General features: G+C 36.6%; 1 protein-coding gene across 2 annotated transcripts in view; it reads right to left on the bottom strand.

Moving 5' to 3' along the window:
- LCLAT1 (lysocardiolipin acyltransferase 1) overlaps positions 1-25,071 on the bottom strand; it is a 191,984-nt gene that overhangs the window by 79,304 nt on the left and 87,609 nt on the right. For both annotated transcript variants that reach the window (XM_036119140.2, XM_036119141.2), the window contains exon 4: positions 2,688-2,834. In XM_036119140.2, coding sequence (XP_035975033.1) covers positions 2,688-2,834 — 147 coding nt within the window. The remainder of the gene's footprint in view (positions 1-2,687; positions 2,835-25,071) is intronic.

Here is a 25,071-nt window from a genome sequence, read left to right as displayed (position 1 = left end):
CCAAAGGATCCAAAAGCAATGGACCAAAATTACACTAGTGTTTGTTTATGGGCAGTGGGATTATAGCAACTTTTGTGCTCTATGTTTCTAAATTTCCCAAGTTCACATATACGATTTCCATAGGCAAAAAAAAAAAAAAAAGTTATAACCAACAATAGCATATGAAGAGAAAATATATGTAAAGTTATATTTAAGGGCGCCTGGGTGGTTCGGTTGTTAAGCGTCTGCCTTCGGCTCAGGTCATGATCCCAGGGTCTTGGGATCGAGCCCCACATGGGGCTCCCTGCTCAGTAGGAAGCCTGCTTCTCCCTCTCCCACTCCCCCTGCTTGTGCTCCCTCTCTCGCTGTCTCTCTGTCAAAAAATAAATAAAATCTTTAAAAATAGAATTATATTTAAACACACTAATTTGAAAATGTGCAAGCAGGTTGGACTCAGAACTTAAAGAGGGTTATAGAACATTCCCCTTGGGCTTAAAAATCCGAAGTTTCAAGTTAACTGTGGTAACTAAAAACACCCTTGAATTAACAGACACTTTTTCAAAGATAACCATTTATCCCAGATCAAAACTACCTGTATAATCCTGTTTAAAAAAACAAAAACCAAAAACCTTTTGAAAGCTTCAGGATCTGTTTTCTCTATTTGGCAAACACTCTAGCTTTTCAAAGTTGGCTTTAAAATGTAAATACCATTTTAACTTAAAAAATATGCAACTACATCATGTAATGGTGAGTACTCTGGACCCTGAAAATATGCCACTAGATGTTAAGTTCATCACGTAAAAAAGACACTTGAGAAAAAAAATACAGACTGAAAAAAGTTTTAAATACATATTTTATAGGCTCTGAAGATCTAATGTATAAACATTTTAACACTAAAATACCATAAAGTAGCAGCAATCCCAGAGCTTTTTTTCCATTAGCTTTTAATTACTAAGTAACTTCCAAAGTTGCCATTCTTTAGTGTCCGCTTTGGCATTCACAAATATCAATCTATCATCTCAGTAAATTACTTTCTATAATATAGCTAGTATTTCAACACCCAAATTTAAGTATTATACATTCTTAAGTAATATAAGATTTAAATACAGCTGTCTGTCCATCAGAACTTCCTAATGATAGTGTAGCTCTGAGAATCAATTAATTTACAACCTATAATATATTTTTAAGCTTAAACAATATGCAGCCAATATTATCCTCAGTATTATCCTCTGTGATCCAACTACTTTTAGAATCTTCACTATAAAAATCAAACCTATGTAGTAAGCATATATTTTAGTACATAATACTATTCAATAAAACTTGTCATGGTTCATTTAGTTCAGTTCCATCTGTAACGGATAAGTCAAAGAGCTCTTCCTTGGTATCAATGGTAAATGTTTCCCAAAATACCTGAATTTCCCTCAGCACAGTATGGCTTAGCTACCCATTCACTTAAATAATTGTGTAGTTTGTATTTTTCATCTTGAACTCTTTGTAGGTACTGGGTTCCATGATTTCTTATGTCCACATAGTGAACTAGTATGTTCTCCCCTCTGAAGCTCTAAGGGTTGTCCTTCTCAGTAGCTCTCAGTTGCCTCCATCTGGTATTGAGGATTTGGAAGACAAGTTCATGTTCTAGCCCTCCATACGATGTGATTTTTAGACTTCAGTTCTACCCTGCTTCAGTCTGTCTTCTCTTGTACAGCAGACCTTTATCTACCGGATCCTTCTCAAATTCTGCTGTATCTTTCCTGAAGTAACCAGGGAATTATCAGTTTTAAAATTTTGCTCTTTTGAGTTGGATTCCACAGAACTGCTTCCTGTCCAAGCTTATCCCTCCCTGCCAATATTCAACCACAACACTTCTTCAATCTGTCTTAAATCCCAGACTGCAATAGGCACCTTCATCTGCAAAAATGACCTGTGCTTTAAAAAAGTGTGAGAACCACTGATTTAGTAAGGAAAAAAGACTGTATTTTGTTTTTAATCTTTTAAAGAATTCCTTGAGATCCACTGGCATTCTTGGCTTATGTATGTAGTTTAGTATCTGGGAAGACAGAAAAGTTCTAAATATGTCCTCCTGTGTCCCCTCCACAACTCAGTGGTGGCTAAATTTTCTTGAGGACAGACAAAGCCTTTCCTGTTTAATTAGGGATAAGGCTTTAAAATACCCAGAGAAAGGCAACATATTAACTTAAAATAACAATAAATGAAATTGGTTACTATCATATCCTTTTCTTATAAAAAAGTTGAGAAAAAAGGGCCTAATGGATATATATGTATCTTGAAAGAGGACAGAGAATATACAGAACAGGAAGGGGATTTTAAAATTAGGTTTTGTTATTCTTAAGATTTCACTGGCTATTTGGGGGTTTTTATTTTGTGGTTCCATAAAAATTATTTAAAAATTATATAAAAATAAAAGGCTGATATTTAAAATATATAATGCAACTTAAAATATAAAGCTCTAGGATGGCAAGTATGAATAATAATGACCTCTTGGGGTTGCCCATCATAAATTCTATGGTCTGGAAACCAGAATTCTAGGTTCTGATGTGCTATGGATTCACTAAGTGAATGACCTTAGTGGTGGGCCATTAATCTTACTGGTGTTCAGTTATTTCATCTGAAGAATAGAAGTTTAGGCTAAGTGATTTCTAAATTCCTTCATGTTTTAAAATTTTGTGATTCAATCCCAGGCTACCTACCTGTGAGATCGGTTCCTTCTGGGAATATGAGGAGTTGAAGTGGTTCACGGATATCACAAAAATAATCAATTATGTCTTCAAAATGGCTCTGGTCATCCTTCCATTTCCTATGAATGAAGATATAGGCAGCAGCCTGCATGGCCCAACCTAGAACCAATTTAACAAGCATTTACATAAAATTTTATTGCTAATATCCACATATTATTGAATATTTCAATTTTTTATCATGAATTATTTACTATCCTAATAAGCATCTCATGATATACCTTGAATTCAGCACTGATCTTAGGTTAAGTAACGCATATACCGGAGAATATTCTTAAAGGAGTTTGCTAAATTCATTGGTTTGCAAAAATCTCAAAAACCTCTTTTCAAGTCAAACCTAGCTATTAAAATAGCAAGGGAAAAAACTTCCCTAATATTTATCAGTAACTCCTCCAAAGTTTTAATAATCCTAACCAGACATTTTAAACAAGCTATCTACAAGAGATATACAACATGTTATCAGGCTTACAGAACAGTAAGCAAGGGACTGTTCTCAAGTCATGTACACAAGCATTCCCTTCAGTATTTCCCCCTTCTGTACTACTCAATCTCTAAATTCAACTACTATTTTCAAAGCTAGCCACTTTAGATTTTATTTAAAAGGGAAAAGGTGTAAGGGGTACTAAACACATTAACCAGAATATATACTGTGATCACATTTCCTTTACATTTAGGGCAAATCAACCTTGCTACTGAAAGAGGTAGCTTTAGATGAGCCATGTTTTACCTAACCAGGCATCCCTCCATGGCCAAAAATGACTAGGACTACCGTGGTAAAGTTGACTCAGCCAATCTATAGTCTGTTCAATAGTCTGTAAAGCATGAAACACTTGGCCCAAACACAATAACTACCATGGCCAATCAAATGTTCTGTCAGAAATTTTACCTGGGACTATGGAGAAAATACGCGAGCAATATAAAGGTAAATAGACGGACAAAACAGCAGATAATATAACAGCAGCAGTTGAGGGAAGATAAAAAACGGCACATTGTAGTAAAGATTTAAAATCTTGCTGCTGAGATGCCTCTAGTTGATTTTAATCTGGAACAGAAGACATTTTTAGTCTTCACAAATGCTGGCCAGTATATGGATCCACCTCTTGGATATCCACAGGAGTCCATCTCCCTTACGGCCATGTGTATCTTTACAATATACTTCCACTATTTCAACTAGAGGGAATAAGTGATAGCTCCTTGCAAACAATGAACATAACTAAAACAATAGCTATCATCATTTGGTAAATACAGTGGCACCCTGGGAATATATCAAATTATCATTAAATCATTTGTTAATGACTTAAAAAATTTTAAGACTATTTGGTTTGAGTAAGTCCAAACTAGAACACTGTAGTCTACAAATATAAATGAACATACACTCAACAAAAAAATCCACTTCAGTATAGGTCTTGCTCCTATATACCCAAGTACTACTCACCCACTGTACTGTCAGTCATATCCATCAGTGCTAGACTGGATCCCACACTTGGCCTTCCTACATGTCTCTTCTCCTTCACCTGAGGACACCTAGGCCCACGGTGTAGTGTTTGTAGGGAGGGTAGCTCTGGAGTGAGACTGCCTGGGTTAGAATCATAGCTCTGCCACAAAACAGCTGTTCGGTCTTTGTCCCTCACTGACCCCAAATGTAAAAATGAGCATAATGCTGTGATAGTATTTACCTGACAGGGATTGTTGTAAGAAGTAAGACTGCTTAGCACAAAGTGTCAATAAATAATAACTATTATGGTTACTGAGATTAAGAAGTTATAATAATACTTTTACATCAAGGAACATAAAAATGTAACGAAAAAAGTTCCCATTCACAGTAGCAAAACAAAAATGTACAAAAGTAAAAATAACCTGTAGGGAGTCACATGAAGACAACTACAGAACTGGGAGGAAATGGTGAGAAACATAATATTTCTGAACTTTGACCCACATACCAATGATCTCCAAATTTACAATTTATTAGTTTCATGTAATTACAATTAAAATTTCAATGGCATGATGGTGTGTGAGAATTTGGCTATTTGATTCTAAAAATTATCTGTAATAATAAAGTGAAAATATCCAAGATAATTTTGAAATAGAAGAATAAGTAGGAAAGACTCACACCATTAAACATTAAATGTATCATAAAGCAACAATGATTAAACCAGAACAATGCATCTACAAAAACAGACAAATGGAAAAGAATGTAATACCTAGAAAAAAAGCCCTTGAATACGTTAAAAATGTGGCATATGATAATGACACAATTTCATATCAGAAGGTAAAACATGAGTTGGGGTTTTCTTTTTTAAACATTTTTTTAAAGACTTATTTATTTGAGACAGAGAAGGAAAGAGAATCCCAAGCAGACTCCCCGATGACTGTGAAGCCTGGCATTGGGCTCAATTCCACGACCTTAAGATCATGACCTGAGCCAAAATCAAGACTCGGACACTTAACTGACTGAGCCACTCAGGTGCCCCTTTTTTTAAACATTTTTATTGAAGTATAACTTACAGTAAAATATGCAGATATTAAATGTGTAGGTGTAGAGCTTGATGATATGTGGCCACCATCCAGATTAAGGTGTTGAACATTTCCAGCATCCCAGAATATTCCCATTTGCCCCCCTGCGTTACCGGCTCTGCTGCCCCCTCCCCGCCAAGGAAACCATTATTTTAACTTCTTTCACCATAAAGCATATAAATGGAATCACACAGTAGGTATTCTTTCGTCTTTGGCTCCTTTTGCTCAATTTTGAGTCCATGAGATTCATCCATGTAGTTATAGGTAGCAGTATTTTCTTTTTGCTGTACAACAGTCAATTAGATGAATATACCACAACTTATTTATACTCTTGATTGAGAGATTTCTTAGCTATTAGGAATAAAGTATTCTTCTATCTTTTGTTGAACATAAGCACCTAGTTCTCTTAAGTGAATACTCGGGAGTGAAGCGACTACAGCACAGGATTTATATATGCCCAGGCTTAGTACACAGTTTTTGTTTTTTTGTTTTTTGTTTTTTTTTGAAGTGATTATTGACACCCCCAACGGCAACGGAGGAGTTTCTAAACTGATCTATCTATGCCTTGCCAACACTAAGTCTTATGGGTCCTTTTAATTTTAGCCATTTTCTTTAAAGATTTTATTTATTCATTTGACAGAGAGAGAGCACAAGCAGGGGGAGCGGCAGGCAGAGGGAGAGGGAGAAGCAGGCTCCCCGCTGAGCAGGGAGCCCGATGCGGGGCTCAGTCCTGGGATCCCGGGATCATGACCTGAGCCGAAGGCAGATGCTTACCTGGTGGGAGCCACCCAGGTGCCCCAATTTTAGCCATTCTAATCCAGGTATAATAGTGTCAGTTTGCCTTTCTCTTATGATTAATGATGTTGACTGAGAGCCTTTTCATATGCAAAACAGCCACTGATGTCTTTTTTGTGAAGCGCCTCTCCAAACTTTCTGCACACACAGATACAGAAAATATATATAATTCTAGGTTTCAAAGACATAATATGCCGGATATCGTCTCTCAGTCTGTAGCTTGCATTTTCTCTCCCTTAATAGTGTCTTGTTATGAACCTAACATCTAATACTAATGAGGCTTAATTTACAAGTCTTGTCCTTGTGGCAGTGCTTTTCATGTCTTGCTTAAGAAATTTTTGCCTCGGGACGCCTGGGTGGCTCAGCCTGTTAAGCATCTGCCTTCAGCTCAGGTCATGATCCTGGGGTCCTGGGATCAAGTCCTGCATTGGGCTCCTTGCTCAGAGGGGAGCCTGCTTCTCCCTCTGCCTGCAGCTCCCCCTGCTTGTGCTCGCGTTCTCTCGGACAAATAAATAAAATCTTTAAAAAAAAATTTTTTTTGCCTACTCCAAAGTTTCTAAGATACTATTCCATGTATTCGTCTAGAAGCTTTACTGTTTTAACTTTTACATTTTGGCTTATAACCCATCTAAAAATAATTTTTGTATATCGTGTGAGGTAGAGGCTAAAGATCCTTGTTTTCCATATGGATATTCAATTGCCAAGTATTGAAAGGACCATGAGATCATTAATTTAAATAATAAAATATTTAAAAAACATTACACAATAAACGAAAACATACTGCTGTAAAAAAAAAAAAAAAGTCAAACAATACAAAACTATGTAGAGTCAAACAAGAAAATACTCCATGTCCTTCAACCCCAGGTCCAACAATCTTAACTTCTGTTTTGTTGAACCACGGTTAATGGTTTGATGTGAATTGTTCCACATTTTAAAAATTCATTACACACACGATTGGTATTTTAAAAAAAACACTTAAAATCATACCTTGTATACTGTTTTGTGATTTGCTTTATTCATTTATCATGTATACATATGGATCTACTTCATCTTTTGATAGATACATTGTATTCTCTACTACTGCTTCTCAAAGCAGTTTTAATTTCTAAACCATTATTGACTAACAGTTTTGTAAAATGCAATAAAATGAATTACTAGAACAACGATCACACACTTGGAGGTTATAACAATGTCACAACACTCTAAAAGTTTCCAAGTACTCTTCTTCCCTGCTCCCTTATCTCAAGGTGGTCGGGTCTTGACACTTCAAGTGGCACAGTTCCGTACAGCTATGCCATGACCTATTATCATTTAGGATGTACCCAATCTGAGAATCTGCCTGCACTGGAAAAGTCTACTCCATTCACATTTATTAGGGGAACTGTTGTTTCTTTTACTGACATCATCGTTTATGTTTCATGTTTGTTAGACTTCATGATTTCTGCCCACCTTTGTCCCCTTTTCTGTCTTTAGTTGAAATTATTTTCTCTGCCCCCTTCCTTTGTTCTCTGATGCAGAGGTCAACAAACTATGGACCAAACCCAGCTCACTGTCTTTGAATGGCCCACAAGTCAAGAAGAGTATTTTACAATTTATGAAAATTATATGAAATTCAAATTTCAGGTTTATGAACAAAGTCTGATGGGAGCTCAGCCACACGTACTTGCTTACAGAGAGGTCTATGGCTGCTTCCGTGCTGCAGCGGCAGAGGGGCACGGGCTGCCCCCAGAGCCTTAAGTATTTGCTACCTGGCCCTTTATGGAGTAGTTTGCCAGTGGTTTGGAAATTATATACCCTATTTTGTTCTTTTAATGGTCATCCTTAAAACTTTTTTCAACTTTCCATTTTTAACATTTAAACTTCTATAATTGTATCAACATTGAGTTAAACAATAATCCTCCCCCCTCCCAAAAAACTATGCTTTCCTCTTGCACTTTTTAAAAATCTGTATAAATCATCCAATAGTTCCCCAAAGTTGCTATTATTATTATTATTATTATTATTAATACATTCCTTATGCCTCACAGAAACAATTTTAATTGCTTAGACTTGACTCTAAGTTCAATGGCTTCCTTATCACTGTTTCTTTTATCTTGTGTCCTTCTGTTAGTTCTCCTGAAGGAATTCCTTTCAAAACATGTTTGAGTCTTCACATTCCTGAAATGTATTTATTTGTTCTCAATATTTTGGAGGCTAGTTTGGCTAAAAACAAAACTTAAAATTCCAAATCATTTTCCCTTGAGAATTTCAAAGCTATTTTTCCACGGTCTTCCATCACATAATATGGCTGCTAAGACATCTGACATCAATCTGATCTGTGTAGATAACCTAATCTTTTTTCCCCTCTGGAAGCTTTCATGGTTTACTCTTGGTTTCATGGAATGTTCCCCGTGTGAGTCTTGGTATGGGATTCTTTTCTTTAATTCTGCTCAGCAGTTGCTACATTCTTCCAATATGAGTCTTTCTTTAACACTGGGGATATTCTTTCAGTTAGTTAGGAAAATACATTGTCCTCTTCATTCTAACTTTCTATCTGGAACTTACGTTAGCTAGCTAGCTGTTAACTTCTGGACCTGTCCTCTCATATTTTTCATCTCCTTTCAACTGACATTGTGCTCAAGGAAAATCCACTGGTTTGATCATCCACCTCACTAATTTGATTCTCAGTCTGGTCTACTAACAGTTTATTTCAGCAATCGTCTCTTTAATTTTTAGGATTTACAATTGGTTTTGTTTTTTTTTTTTAAGATTTATTTATTTGAGAGAGAGAGAAAGAGTGCACACAGTGTGAGGGGGGAGGGGCAGGAGAGAGAGAATCTCATGCAGACTCCCCACTAAGTGCAGAGCCCAATGTGGGGCTCCATCTCACGACCCTGAGATCATGACCTGAGCCAAAATCAAGAGTCACACACTCAATCGATTGAGCCACGCAGGCATCCCCAATTGGTTCTTTTTATAGCAGCCAACTGTTATGGACAAACAACAAAAAAAATATAAGTTATGACAAATGCGAAGAGTAACAATTTTAATAAAAATGCTTACTGATGGTTGCTATGTGCCCGATACTATTCTAAGCATTTTTCATTAATTCGATGAATTCTCAAGACAACCTTATGAATTAGGTAAATGATCCTATTTTATGGATGAGGAAACTGAGGCACACTGAGACTCAAAGAGCTCATCAGTGGTAAAGCCCAGTTTCAGACACAAGCAGTTTGGCTGGCTCCAAAGCTGATGTTTTTAAACCAGTGCACTAAATAGCCTCTCTGCAATATGTACTTGAATCTCTCTAAAAGTAGTAGGTAAACATAGTTTAAGTTCTCCTAGGGGAATTATGTATTCCTTGGAGGTTAGACTTTCCATTTTTTTATATTAGACTCTCTTTAAAGCGGTGCATTTTCCACAAATGTTAATTCTAGATTATCTTCATATGTATAAAGAATGTTCTAGACCGAACAATACTGACAGGTAGAAGGTATTTCTCCATTCCAAGTGAGAACATCTGTTGCTCCCCTGGGGGAAGGGAGCTACAGAAGCAAGAGCTCTGGGGTTGTGCCGTGTAACTTTTTCGAATAGTCTGTATGTTTCAGAAATCGCAGAAAGGGAAATAAAATGGCTGCATCAGTCTAGCTCTTGGACCTCTCCTCTGAAGATGATTCTTCCCCTCTGTGCCTCTGTCTTCTCATATCCAGTGATATATCACTTATGCTTCTGAATCTTTTCTACTCCCTTGACCTTAAACATTTTTCTCCCTCTCATAAAAATCACAGGAACAAATTCACAGTGAATTTCTTTTTCCACGCCATTGCCATCAATGCATACTTTGTGTTTAAAGCAATACCCAGAGTTTTCTTAACATTCTGGAGATCTTCAAACATCATTTTTGTGACTTTTATTTCATACATCTATGGCTGGATAAATAACTGTGCAACCAATCCTGTCCTCTGAAATTCATCTGTATTACTTGTCTTTTTCAAACTTTTCCATTCGAGGACATTCCATCTATCACCTGAATTTCTCAGACAAGGGCTGGGCGTCTGGCAGGTTTATAAAAACAGATTCTGTGGATGCTGGCATGGCTCTGTTACCACTGTCTTCTTTCTAAAACCCCACTGAAGGTATCAGCATTGCCTTCTCAAAGCAGACAGGAGTAATCTCTGAGCATACTCTATTGTTGAAAACTGCATAATTTTAGAAGCTGGTTTTTCTTGGCTTAAATTCTCTTTTATTGAGTTTTCTCTAAAAAGAAAAAAAACCTAATTGTATTTTTGACATTATACATTCTAATAAAAAAAAGTAAGCTCTGGGGTGCTTGGGTGGCTCAGTCGGTTAAGCGTCTCCCTTTGGGTTAGGTCATGATCCCAGGGTCCTGGGATTGAGCCCCATGTTGGGCTCCCTGCTGAGCAGGGAGCCTGCTTCTCCCTCTCTCTCTGCCCTCCCCCCCTGCTTGTGCTCTCCTGCTCTCTCTGTCATAATAAGTAAAATCTTAAAAAAAAAAAAAAAAAGTAAGCTCTTGGGGCACCTGAGTGGTATAGTTGGTTAAGAGTCTGACTCTTGGTTTCGGCTCAGGTCTGCTCTCAGGGTCATGAGATCAAGCCCTGCGGTGGGCTCTGCGCTCAGTGAGGTGTCTACTTGGTTTCTCTCTTCCTCTCCTTCTGCCTCCTCCCCCCACCAAATAAATAAAATCTTTAAAAAAAAAAAAAAAAAAGGTAAGCTCTTCACACAATTTTTTTTCCTTTTATCCTTTTAGTGTAGATGTATATCATTAAGGGAATCATAAAAATATCTGTACTACTCACCTAGTGCCCTAAAAACTCGATTTCAAAGATAAATTGATCTGATGTATCACTGTTGTCCATATATTCATTAATTTATTATGGTATCTACCATGGGACTATAAATGCAACACCAGAAACCAAATGCAACATGGCATAGACAAATTGTTCTCTTTATCTGCAATCCTGAATAGAGGGTATGGATGCAATCAAGGAAATGCTATCCATAGGCCTCTATTAAATGAGAATGAGTGATATAAACAGATGCAAATTTTTGTATAAACTTAAATCACAGCAATCATGAGCAAATACTGTATTTACTGAGGGTGTAGTTATGCATAACAATAATTTACATATAAATCCAAAACAAGTAGTTATTCCTCAAAATTTCAACCTCGGTCAGAGTGCTAAATACTACACAAAGTTAGGGAAGCTCTATCTCCTTTGAACTCAACATTTTATATTATGTAATGCTGTCTACATCCCTCTTCTAAGTTGATTAACTTCCAAGATAAAAGCTACCTTCACTGCAAATTTCATACTCCACAAAGAGATTATCATACCTACCTGCAGAGAGTAGAAAGTCCTGCTTGACACTGAAGAAATACCTAATTACTGATGGCTTTTGTTGGCAAGATAAGGCTCCTTGGTTATGATTTTTGGGTTCACACTATTGTGGAACTAAAATTTGTCTTTCATACTGTGCAAGATGTGCCATTTATTGAATTTTCTAGATGAAATGCCATCTTAGAAATCCATTCCTATGGAAAATGAATTTCCAAGATAAGTACATTACTAGTTCTGTACACTGAGAGGGCTGGTAGCAACTAGCATGTAGTAGGCAGAATAATGTCCCCCACAAAAGAGGTCTACATCCTAATTCCCAAAACTGTGAATATGTGACATGGCAAAAAAGAATCAGCTAAATTTAAGACAGAAGATTATCCCAGATTAGTCTACAGGGCCCAATGTAATCACAAGGGTCCTTAAAGGAGGAAAAGGGAAACAGAAAAAGACTCATGTTAAAGTGAGAGGGATTCAACTGGTCCTTGCTGGCTTTAAAGTTGGAGGAAGGAGGCCAAGAGCCAAGGACTGACTGAGCATCCAATTGAAGCTGGAAAAGTCAAGGAAAGAGATTCTATACAGAGCCTAGAGAAAGAAACCAGTCCTGCCAATACCTTAATTTTAGCCCAATGGGCGCCACCTCAGACTTGTGACCTCCAGAACTGCAGGATGATAAATGTGTACTGTTTAAGCCACTCCAATCATGGTACAAGCACTAATAGGAAACTACTACAGAGCACCATCAGTGCCGAGATCTTAGTTTCTAATAGCATTCTTTAAGAAATGGAACTAGGATTCCTTAGAGAAATGCTGAGCCAAGGGCTCTGGTAGGGAAAATACAAGAATCTTGTACCACTAGAAAGTTAAAAGGGGGAAAAAAAAAATGGAGGCCCAAAAGGACACAGGAGCCAACCTGCAAGACATCCCACTGGCCCAAGTCACACAATGTCAACAACAAAATAAATAATACTGAATTATAACTGGAAGAAAAAAATATCAACAAGTTGGTATAATTAAGTGAATAAATAAATGAGAAGGGACAAATCTTTACAGAATTACAAATAAAATATGTAGATACGTCTCATTCTAGGAGGTAAAGCTTAGTGCCCCCTCCCCAGCCATTGTATGTGGGCTGTTGTTAGTGAATAAAAAATAATAAAAAGGAAAAATAGCAACTTTATAGTGGAGAAAGCTGGCAGGCACCACCTTAAACCAAATGATTACAGTTAACATCACCAGTGATAAGCCATGTTGATACCATGGATCTCCCTGATGACATGAGAAGAGCACTTCATTTCTGTGGTGCTTTTCCCTAAAACCCATAACCCCCATCTAATCATGAGAAAATATACAAACCAAATTGAAGAACATTCTATGAAATATCCAACCAGTACTCTTCAAAAGCATCAAAAGAAGGAGACTGTCACAGAATGAAGACTAAGGAAACATGGTGACTAAAAGAAATTACAGGATCTTCAACTGGATCCTGGAACAGAAAAAGGGCATCTGAAATCTGAATGAGGTCCGTAGTCAATTGTATTATACCCATGTTAATCTCTTGTTTTGACACATGTCCCATGGAATCTGGGTGAAGAAAATAGAAAAAATTTTTTGTGCTATCTTTGCAAATTTTCTATAAATCTAAAATTCCATATGAAAAGGTATTTAAGAACCAACTATTTGTTGATTCAAACTTTTGCTTCATTTAAAAAAAAATATATATATATATATAAATAAATAATGGCCACTTTGCATTCTAAACTCAAAGACCTTAATATTCTTAAGATTCAGTTACTATACCATAATAGTTAAAGATTATCAGTAATAACATTTCTAAGATACAGTTTTGGCATTATTTTTATTGTGGAAGAACATTCTAATTCTTGGCTACATCATATGTCCCTGCCTGGTGTTCATTACACAATAGTATAACACTCAGAAATATCTGACTTCAAGCACAAGGGAAATATTTTCTGTATGATTTATGATAAGGAATAAACAAGGGAAAAACCAGGTTTTTTTTAACTCCCTTAATGATGACATATATAATAAATCTAACAGCCAATTCATTTTTTCCTTATTGCAAAGTTGCCTTTCTCTGTAAAAAAACAAAAAACAAACATTTGCAATGGAGGGATACCTCATTTAGCCACAAGTGAAAGGACAACTGAAGGCACTGGAGTCAAATTATCTATTGACATCAAGGTAAAAACACAAACTATAGGGTCCACTGGGTCCATCTCTCCTATCTTTTTACCATTATTATAAAGTACCCTTTTCAAAGTTGGCTCAAACTGATCACTGAAGGATTTATTTTGTTTGTTCTTCTCCACTAAATGCAAAACAGACACAAAACCCTAAAGCTCCCCCCAAATTCTTTTACTGCTTTCTCCTAAAAATCACTCTGTCATAAAAGCATTCTTTTTAGATAATTTTTAAAGCCTACTTATTAATTTAAGCAAAGGAATTCCTTCATTTTCAGTAGACCTAGGGGTACTAAAAGGTCTAGAATCAAAATATGCTTCATAACTTAACATTTGGGATGCCAAGCAGCCTGAAGCAATGCAATCAGACTGGGGTGTTAGAGACAGTGTACATCAATGGGATATCCAATTTAGGTAACCAGTTTTTTTAATAACTTCAGTAACTGATTGAGTGGAAGACCTTAAAGCCCAGAGCAATTTCTCCCACCCAAAGAAACTGTAAACTTCCAGACAGCACAGGACTTGAGTTTTGTTGAGAAGTCAGCTAACAAATTCAAAACAAAACCTTCATTTAAATTACTTAGATCTCAATGCAATCCTAAAAAATTACTTAGTTCTCAGTGTAATCCTAGAAAGGAGTATAATCCTAGTATACTGCCTGGCACATGATTTAACTGAATTGAACCTTTGTTCCCAATGCGTTTCCCTCCCTCCCCAACAACAACAAAAGCATCAAAACTCATCTCAGCCAAGCAACTCCGGCAAGTGAAACTATAAAATCAACAATTATAAGAACTTAATTTGCAACTAGCAGAATTGCGAAGATGAAACTGATCTTCGCTTTGTATTTGAAAATACACAGGTATGAATGTGGTATCTAGCCACAGAACTAAAATATGTTTAACATACTCTATTTCATTTGATGGTTTTTATATAAAGATCTTGATTCATGATAAGCATTTAATAAAACTTACTGAATGAGTAAATCAATCACTGGATACTTTTCTTTAAGAGCTTGGTGAAATGAGGAAAGCAAATTTTTGGCTGTAAATAACAGAATACTAATCTGGAAGTCATATAAACAATCTGGATTTATGTTTCTCACATAAAATAAAGCTGGCCTCAAGGCTGGTTCAGAGGCCAGGCTCTCACATTCTACTCCTCCATCCTCTTGGACACAAGACAGTTGCAGCAGCTCCAAGTATGATGTACTCTAAGAGTAATGTCCCAAGTAGGAAAGGGGCAGCTCCAACCTCCCTTCATCAACTCTTGCCCTTTGATGAAGGAGGAAATCTTCCCCAGAGCCTCCTGACAGACTCTCTCCCTTTGGTCTCGAGATTGGCTATTAGGAGGCAGAGAAAGCCAGTATCAGGTACTTTTATCTGTCATGGGATGTGTAGATAAAAAACAATTCACTGTCAAAATTAGTGAAACATCATCTCTGGCCTTTAGGTGTTTAGTAATAAATGCAACAACACAGGGAAGAAGGTTGATGCTGTGAAATCTTTTATCATTTAGATACAACAGGAAGCCAGACACTAATCAATTTCTTGCGGCTAAGCCACAAGAAAGTTTGCTATGAAAGTAACAGCTACAGTATAGTTATTAAGTGCTCGGGATCCTTGACTAGAAGCTTCCTTTAAGAAAAGGTCACAGAGGGAGCTTTACATATGCTCACTGAAGAGATTTCTTCCAGGAAGGCCCAAGCAGTTGTTAGCTTGGATGATGAGCACACTTATCCAATATAGGTAATAAAACTGATGTCTTGCTTGTACCAAAGAAACTAGTGGGACTGGAGTGTTAGTGATACCAAGTCTTGTGAGAGACTTCTCCAATTAGAAATTTATTCCTCTTCTGAGTCATGAAGCAACATTAATAATTTTGTTAAGTATAGTTGACACACATTGTTACATGAGTTTCACAGTGATTTGACAATTCTATCTTTTAGCTGTGCTCACCACAAGTATAGCTACCATCTGTCACCGTACAGTGCTGTTACAATACAATTGACTATTTTACCTATGCTGTACTTTTCATCCCTGTGACTTATTCATTCCGTAATGGGAAACCTATACCTCCCATTCCTTTTACCCATTTTACCCAACTTCCACCCTTCTCATCTCTGGCAACCACCAGTTTGTTCTATTTATGGGTCTGTTTCTGCTTTGTCCATTTGTTTTTTAGATTCCACACACAAGTAAAATGATACAGTGTTTGTCTTTCTCTCTCTGACTTATTTCACTTTGCATTATACACTCTAAATCCATCCATGTTGTCATGAATGGCAAGGTTCCATTTTTTTATGGGTGAGTAATATTTCATTGTATATATACAACATTTTCATTCATCTAGGGATGGGCAGTTGGGTTGCCTTCCTATCCTGGTTATTGTAAATAATGCTTCCATGAATATAGGGTTGCATATATTTTTTCAAATTAGTGTTTTTGGTTCTCTTTGGGTTAATACCCAGTACTGGAATTACTGGATCATACTTCTTTTTTTAATTTTGGGGGGAAGCCCCATATTGTTTTCCCCAGTGGCTATACCAATTTGCATTCCCACCAAAAGGGCATAAGGGTTCTTTTCTTTCCACTCCCTTGCCAACACTTGTTATTCCTTATCTCTTTGATACTAGCCATTCTAATAGAAGGTGATATCTCAGTGGTTTTGATTTGCATTTCCCTCATGATTAGTTGAGCATCTTTTCATGTATCTGTTAGTCATCCGTATGTCTTCTTTGGAGAAATGTCTGTTCATGTCTTCTGCCCATTTTTTAACTGGATGATGATGATTTTTTTTTTTGGTATTGAGTTATATAAGCTTTTTATATGATTTTGGCTATGAACCCCTTATCAGTTATATCACTTACAAGTATCTTCCACCGTTCATTAGGTTGCTTTTTCATTTTGTTGATAGTTTCCTTCACTGTACAAAGCTTTTTATTTTGGTATAGTCCCAACAGTTTCTTTTTGCTTTTGTTTACCTTGCCTGAGGAGACAGATGTAGAAAAGTGTCGCAAAGGCCATGTCAAAGAGATTCCTGTCTGTGTTTTCCTCTAGGAGTTTTACGGTTTCAGGTGTCACAATTAGGTCTTCAATCTATTTTGAGTTTATGTTTTGTGTATGGTGTAAGAAAGTGATCCTGTTTCCCCAGCACCATTTATCTGTCTTTTCCCTACTGTATACTCATGCCTCCTCTGTCATAGATTAGTTGACTATCCACCTGGGTTTATTTCTGGGTTCTCTAATTAATCTATGTGCCTGTTTTTGTGCCAGTACCATACGGTTTTACTACAGCTGTGTAATATATCTTGAAATCTGGGATTATGATACCTCCAGCTTTGTTTTTCTTAAGATTTTTTTTTTTTTTTGAGGGATGGCTATTTGGGATCTTTTGTGGTTCTATACAAATTTTAGGATTTTTTATTCTAGTTCTGTGAAAAATGCTGTTGGTATTTTGATAAGATTGCACTGAATTTGTGATTCACTTTGGCTAGCATTGGCATTTTAACAACATAAAGTCTTCCAATCCATGAGCATAAAATATCTTTCCATTTGTTTGTTATCATCTTCAATTTCTTCATCAATGTTTTATAGTTTTCAGAGTACAGGTCTTTTACCTCCTTTATTCTTTTTGGTGCAATTATAAATGGAATTGTTTTCTTAATTTCTCTTTCTGCTACTCTGTTACTAGTGTATAGAAATGCAACAGATTTCTGTATATGAATTTTGTATCCTGTGACTTTACTGAATTCATTTATCAGTTCCCACAGCTTTTTGGTAGAGTCTTCAGGGTTTTCTATATATAGTATCATGTCATCTGCAAGTAGTGACAGTTTTACTTCTTCCTTACCAATCTGGATGCTTTTATTTCTTTTCCTTATCTGATTGCTGTGGCTAGGATTTCCAGTACTATGTTGAATAAAAGTAGCAAGACATCTTTGTCTTGTTCCTGATTTTAGAGGAAAAGCTCTCGGTTTTCACCATTCAGTATGATGTTAGCTGTAGGTTTTTCACATATGGCCTTTATTAGTTGACCTCTAAACCTACAGAGTTTTTATCATGAATGGACGTTTAATTTTGTCAAGTGCTTTTTCTGCATCTATTGAGATGATTGTATGATTTTTATCCTTCATTTTGTTAATGTAGTGTATCACATTGATTGATTTGTGGAGACTGAACCATCCTTGCATCTCTGGAATAAATCTCACTTGATCATGGCGAATGATACTTTCAATATATAGCATGAAACTGGTAAAATAAAGAGTCCACCAAACTGGATGAAGTCAAAGACGATTTTAGTTTTAGAGAATGTCAAAGTAGGAGGAAGTTGGGTAAGAGAGAATTTTCCCTCTCTTAGGAGATTGGTATTAAGTTTGGTATTAATAAACTATAAATACCTCAATAGGAAAATATCCATTCTTTGTACTTAATATAGAATAGTTATAAAAGCTAAGGTGACATCAATTTAGTAATTCTTAAAACTACAGGAGCAACATCTTTTTCAACAAAATATACTTTACTAATCCTTAAAATACATTAATGAAGAACAGTTAAAATGAAAAACTTCACCACATAAAATGATTATCTTTGCATCAATACCACCCTGTGTTGCAGCACCTCCATGTTTACTAGTAAGGTACGCTATAATTATTGTTGCTGTAGGCCACTGGTGAGGTGTACAATAGATTTTAACAGACTGTTTTTATTCAGGATCTTCAAAAACAGAAATGCTTTTATAACACCCCTTGGTGTTTAAAATAAAATAAATTTAAAATAAATTTAAAATAAATTTAAAATAAAATTGCAGTAAAAAAATAAATAAAACAAAATAAATAATTTAATTAAATTGCAGTTATTTCTGTAAATCAAATTGAGCAAAAAATATTTAATGTTTTAGCAAACAGATTAATATTCTGGGAGCCGAACTTATGAGTACCCTCCTACTCAGTTTCAATTATTCTACTAAAGCAGACCACCACAGGAGCTTCGGACATACACTCACAGTCTCCGCAAGCCTTTAACAAACTAAATGCATAGAAGCATTCATCAGAGGCCAAGCTGTCACTTCTATTTCTCCCTGATCTCATTCCGAACAATCATATTTCACAATTTTACATATTTCCTAAAAGTTTATGTCACAATTTGTGATTTTCCCAGTTTTCACCATTCTATTATGCTGCAGTTTTGGAATTACCGAATTGTATGACAATTTACTTTGAAACTAATGTCAGGTCAGGAAGATTTTAAATTTAATACACAACATGGCCACTTGTTAAATCACTATCTCTCTAATATTTATTCCTCTTTATACTTTGGAAAGACCTCAAACTCTTCTGCCATTCAAGTATAATTAATAACCCAGAAAAATCAAGAAGTCATGAGTTGTGTGGGCACAAATGGAACAAAAAGTCCATTTGCCTGGTGATTCTGTACCAGGCAAAAGGACTTTTTATGACATCTTCTGGTTAATATTTCATTAATTGTTACTAAGTGGTTACAAAGTTGGCTAAAATGAAAATCTTTGGATATACCACCATTACAAACCGCTGAAATCTAACTACAGGACTTTTTGTTGTTGTTGTTGTTAAAATTTAATTTCTTATATCTTAGCAAACTCTAAACTCTTTAGTTAACTTTACCAAAGCTCTTTATAACCTGACCTGGAATCTAAACACTGTTACTGATTTCTTTCCTAGACTGTTACATTAGTCTGTTACTTTTATACTCTAGGAAAAGAACTTCCAAATTCCAAACTCTCATTCATTCTCCAACCTGGCACCACAGATATAAAATATTGTTTTTCTTTAGTCACCTGCAAATGAACTAAATAGACCAGAAAATTCTAAACATCTGGCAAGCAAACATTTATTTTAGAAATAATAATTATAAAGAGCAATATTAAGTACTCCCTGAAGTCATGCCCAACTGTTAACAAGCTAAGTCTAGCACAGTCTGAAGCAGGAGATAGGTGATCACTAAGATGTTTCCATTCTTTTCCCTTTCTTTCATTTCCTCCTGCAAACTCCAGCTTTAATACTCTCATTTGCAAACTGCTCTGTTGGGGGTTTGGTTTGTATTTTGTGTTTTGTTTTGGTTTCTTGCTGCCTACATTTTTGCCTTGCTTAATTTTCTTTGCACTTCTTTACAGGTTCTAAAATCTTTTTTCTCTAATCCAAAATCAGTTCTCATTAAATTTTGCATTTTCATGAAATCTCATCAAGTCTACAAATTTTTAAGAGCTAACAATGTGAAAGACCCTCTATAAGGAGCTTATAACTCATGTGGGGGGAAAATGTACAAATGGAAAAGCTAAGAAGAAATACTTAAATAGGAACTCATAACAAGAGAAGAGAAAGGTTTGTGATGATAAAAATGACTATACCAGTGTAGAGTAGGAGGAAATACAGGTTAGGTGGTGGGAGAACAGGTCTCTGAGACACTGGAAAAATGAGAGGTCTAACATGGACCTCTATAAGGCAAGAGGTGGAAGGGTAGATGTTCTGAATGGGACTAGAAAAGTAACAAGCAGCAGCAAATAACACTCTACTGGAGCTTAATCCTCATAACTACCCAATAAAGCAGTACTACTTTTTAAAACTGAAATGTAACGGATATATAACATTCATTTTAGGTATAAAACAAACTGATTCCATATGTATATGTATTGGGAAAGGATCACTACAATATGTCTAGTTAACATCATTACAAATAGATACAACTGTTCTTCTGATAGAACTTTATTCTCTCAGCAACTTTTAAATGTTCAATACAGTACTATTAACTATAGTCACCATGCTGTACATTTCATCCCCATAACTTATTTATTTTATGACTGGAAGTTTGTGCCTTTTGACCACCTTCATGTATTTTGCTCAATCCCCAACCCCCAGGCTCTGGCAACCACCAATGTCTTCTCTGTATCTGAGGTTCAGTTTTTGCTAGTTTTTGTTTTATTTTGTTTTTAGATTCCACATATAAATGAGATCATATGATATTTGTCTTCCTCTGATTTATTTCACTTAGCTAAGGCACATCCATGTTGTCTCAAAGGCAGGGTTTACTTTATTTATGGCTAAATAATATTCCTGTGTGTGTATGTAACTCACACCATTTGTTTTTGTTTTAATTTTAATTCCAGTGTAGTTAACATACGGTATTATCTTCATTTCAGGTGTACGTTATAGTGATTCAACAATTCCATATATTACTCAGTGCTCACCATGATAAGTGTACTCTTAATCCCCTTCACCTATTTCACCTGTCCCCACCCCTCCTCCTCTCTGGTAACCATCTGTTTGTTCTCTATAGTTAAGAGTCTGTTTCTTGGTTTGTCTCTCTTTTCTTTCCCCTGTGTTCATTTGGGTTTTTGTGAAATCATGGTATTTGTCTTTCTCTGACTTATTTCACTTAGCATTATACCCTCTAGAATCCATCCATATTGTTGCAAATGGCAAGATTTCATTCTTTTTATGGCTGAATAATATTCCATGATACACACACACACACACACACACACACACACACACACACACAATGGAATATTACTCAGCCATCAAAAAGTAATATATGGAATTGTTGAACAGATTTCTACACACATATCGTGTGACTTTACTGAATTCATGTAATAGTCCTAGTAGTTTTTTGGTGGAATCTTTAGGGTTTTCTCTATATAGAATAAATAAAAATGGTGAGAGTGGACATCTCTATCTTGTTCCCGACCTTAGTGGGAAAGCTCTCAGTTTTTCCCATTCTACACATTTTCATAATATTTTCTTATAGTCCTTTGTATTTTTGTGATATTGGTTATTTCTCCACTTTCATGTCTGATTTTATTTGAATCCTCTCTTTATTTTTTTGATGAGTCTGGCTAAAGATTTATCAATTTTGTTGATCGTTTCAAAGAACCAACTCCTGGCATCATTGATTTGTTCTACTGTTTATTTCTGCTCTAATCTTTTATTACCGCCTTCCTTCTACTGGTTTTGGGTTTTGTTTGTTCTTCCTTTTTCTAGTTCCTTTAGGTGTCAGGGGTTATGGGTATTTTTAATTTTTTTCCAGATTTTTCTTGCTTCTTGAGGTAGGCCCATATTGCTATAAATTTCCCTCTTAAAGCCGTTTTTGCTATGTCCCAAAGATTTTGGACTGTTGTGTTTTCCCTTTCATTCGTCTCCATGTATTTTTTTTATTCCCTCTTTGATTTTTGGTTGACCCATTCATTATTCAATAGCTTCCAGATATTTTCTTGTGGCTGATTTCTAGTTTCATAGTGTTGTGGTCAGAAAAGATGCGTGGTATGATTTTGATTTTTTTTTTTTAATTTGTTGAGACTTGTTTTGTGGTCTAATATGTGATCTGTTCTGGAGAATGTTCCATGTGCATTTTAAAAAGATGTGCAGGGGTACCTGGGTGGCTCAGTCAGTTAAGCATCTGCCTTCAGCTCAGGTCATGATCCCAGGGTTCTGGGATCAAGCCCCGCATTGGGCTCCCTACTCAGCGAGGAGTCTGCTGCTCTCTCTCCCTCTGCTGCTCCCCCTGCTTGTGTGTGCGTGCTCTCTGTCAAATAAATAAATAAAATTAAAAAAAAAAAAAAGGATGTGAAGTCCACTGTTTCAGAAATGAAATGTTCTGAATATATCTGTTAAATCACCTGGTACAAGGTATCATTCAAAGCCACTGTTTCCTTCTCGATATTCTGTCTGGATGATCTGTCCATTGATGTAAGTGGGGTTTTAAAGTCCCCTACTATTATTGTATTACTATCAACTAGCTCCTTTATGTTTGTTATTAACTGTTTCATGTATTTGGGTGCTCCCATGTTAGATGCACAAATATTTACAATTGTTATATCTTCTTGGATAGTCCTCTTCATGATTATAGAGTATCTTTGTCTGTTACACTGTTTTTGTTTTTTTTTAATATTTATTTATTTGACAGAGAGAGACACAGCGAGAGAGGGAACAGAAGCAGGGGGAGTGGGAGAGGGAGAAGCAGGCTTCCTGCTGAGCAGGGAGCCCAATGCGGGGCTCGATCCCAGGACCCTGGGATCATGACCTGAACCAAAGGCAGACGCTTAACGACTGAGCCACCCAGGCGCCCCTACACTCTTAAAGTCTCTTTTGTCTAAGTATTGCTACCCCAACTTTCTTTTCATATCCACTTGCACGACAAATTCTTCTCCAGTCCCTCACTTTCATCTGTATGTGTCTTTAGGTCTAAAATGAGTTTCTTGTAGGCAGCATATAAGATGGGTCTTATTTTTTTAACCAATCCATCGCCCTGTGTCTTTTGCCTGGAGCAATAGGTCCATTTACATTTAAAATAATTATTAATAGGTATGCATTATCATTTTGTTACTTGTTTTATGGTTATTTTTATAGTTCTTCTCTGGTCCTTTCTTCCCTTGCTCCCTTCTCTCATAAGTTGGCTTTCTTTGGTGATATTCTTGGATTCCTTTCTCTTTATTTTTTATATATCTATTACTGGTTTTTGATTTGTGATTACCACTAGGTTTGTAGATAACATCTTCTGCGTATAGCAGTCTATGTTAAGTTAACAGACCCTTAAGTTTGAACCTATTCTTTACTCCTCTCCCCCCTACATTTTAGGTATATAGAGTCATACTTTACCTACTTTTTATTTTGTGAGTCACTTGACTGATTTTTTTCAGGTATACTTACTTTTACTGCTTTTGTGCTTTCTACTTTTATTACTCTTACTTATGGTCTTTATTTTCCACTCTAAGAGTCCCCTTTAACATTTCTTGTATGACTGGTTTATTGATGATGAATTCCTTTATCTTTTGTTTGTCTAGAAAACTCTCTCCTTGTATTCTGAATGATAGTCTGGCTGGACAGAGTATTCTCAGTTGCAGATTTTTTTCCTTTCAGCGCTATGAATGTATTATGCCACTTTCTTCTAACCTGCAAAGTTTCTGCTGAAAAATCCACAGATAGCCTTGAGGTTTCCCTTGTATGTAACTTTTTTTTCTTGCTGCTTTTAAAATTCTTTATCTCAGCTTTTTGACATTTTAATTGCTACGTGTCTTGGTGTGGACCTCCTTGGGTTGATTCTGTAGGGGGATCTCTGTACCTCCTGCATCTGAATTTGTTTCCTACCCCAGATTTAGTAAGTTTTCAGCTATTATTTCTTCAAATAAATTTTCTGCCCCCTTTTCTCTTCCCCTTCTGGGATCCCTATAATGCAAATGTTACTGCCCTTGATGGAGTCACTGAATTCCCTAGGTCTATCCTCTATTTGCATAAACGTTTTTCTCTTTAATCTTGATTACTTTCTATTACTCTGTCCTCCAGGTCACTGATTCCTCTGTTTCCTCTAGCCTGCTATTTATTCCATCTAGTGTATTTTTAATTTCATTTACTGTGTTCTTCATCTCTGATTACTTTTTTTCTTTTTAATCTCTTTGTTAAGGGTCTCACTGATGTCCTCCACGCTTCTCTCAAGTCCAGTAAATATCTTTTTGACTATTACTTACCTCCATTTCACTTAGGTCTCTTGCTGTGGTTTTGTCCTGTCCTTTCACTTGGGACATATTCCTATCTCCTCATTTTGTTACCTGTGTCTGTTTCTATGTGTTAGAAAAGTCAGCTATGTCTCCTACTCTTGAAAGTAGTGGCCTTATGAAGAAGAGGTCCTGTAGTGCCCTACAGTACAGCGTCCCGTTTACTGGAAACTGGTGGCTCACGGGCAGCTCCTATATGTGGTATGTGTGCTCTGCTGTTTTGAATAAGCTGCTTTTTCCTTCAGTTCAGTCATCTGCAGCAGCTCTCTGCCTGTTTGGTCCCCGTGGTGTTAATGGGCCAGTCTGAGACTGCCTTGGGCTTGAGTTGAGTCAGACTAGGCATCTGTCAGAGATGCAGTGGCACCAAACTGCAGGGTGATATCCCCCATGTTGTCCCCTGAAACGCTTTTGTTGGTGGGCAGGGCCTGCAATCAGACCACCTGTTGGCCCCCAGCTCACTGCTGGGTCTGCAATCTGAGTAGTGTCAGGGAGGGCAGGAGTCACTTTGGAGTGGTGGTGCACCCTGTTGTGGCTGTTTGCACACTGCCAGGCTTATGGTCCTGGTCTGAATGGGCTCCAGTCAAGAGTGTATTAGATGGGGTGGATCTGCAATATGCTGGGGGTGGGGCACGCAGTTTTAACAAGGTTTATGCACCAGTCCTCCATAAGAGGGAACCCACTACTGCTGTGGGTACCAAGGCCCCACAATGAGGTATTGGCAAGGTTTGTGCTGTCTTCTGGGGAAGGGAAAGAGCAGTTGACCTGGGACTGAGGCAAGTCTAGCTGGAAGGGGAAGATCCGCAAAGCTAAGCAAGTTAAGTAGTAAATTTCTGCACTGCAGGTGGTCATGTGTTTATGCTGGGAGATGGGAAAGGGAAATAACTCCTGCCCACTCCTTTGTATCTGGAGGAGTCTCCCAGTGATCTCTGTCCCTCAGGGATCCTATCTGAGATTAGTAAATAATAC

This window comes from Halichoerus grypus, chromosome 10 (genome assembly GCF_964656455.1).
Source record: "Halichoerus grypus chromosome 10, mHalGry1.hap1.1, whole genome shotgun sequence".
NCBI lineage: Eukaryota > Metazoa > Chordata > Mammalia > Carnivora > Phocidae > Halichoerus > Halichoerus grypus.
The sequence above is the reverse complement of the archived record's forward strand: the minus strand, read 5'-3'. Positions and strand labels throughout refer to the sequence as shown.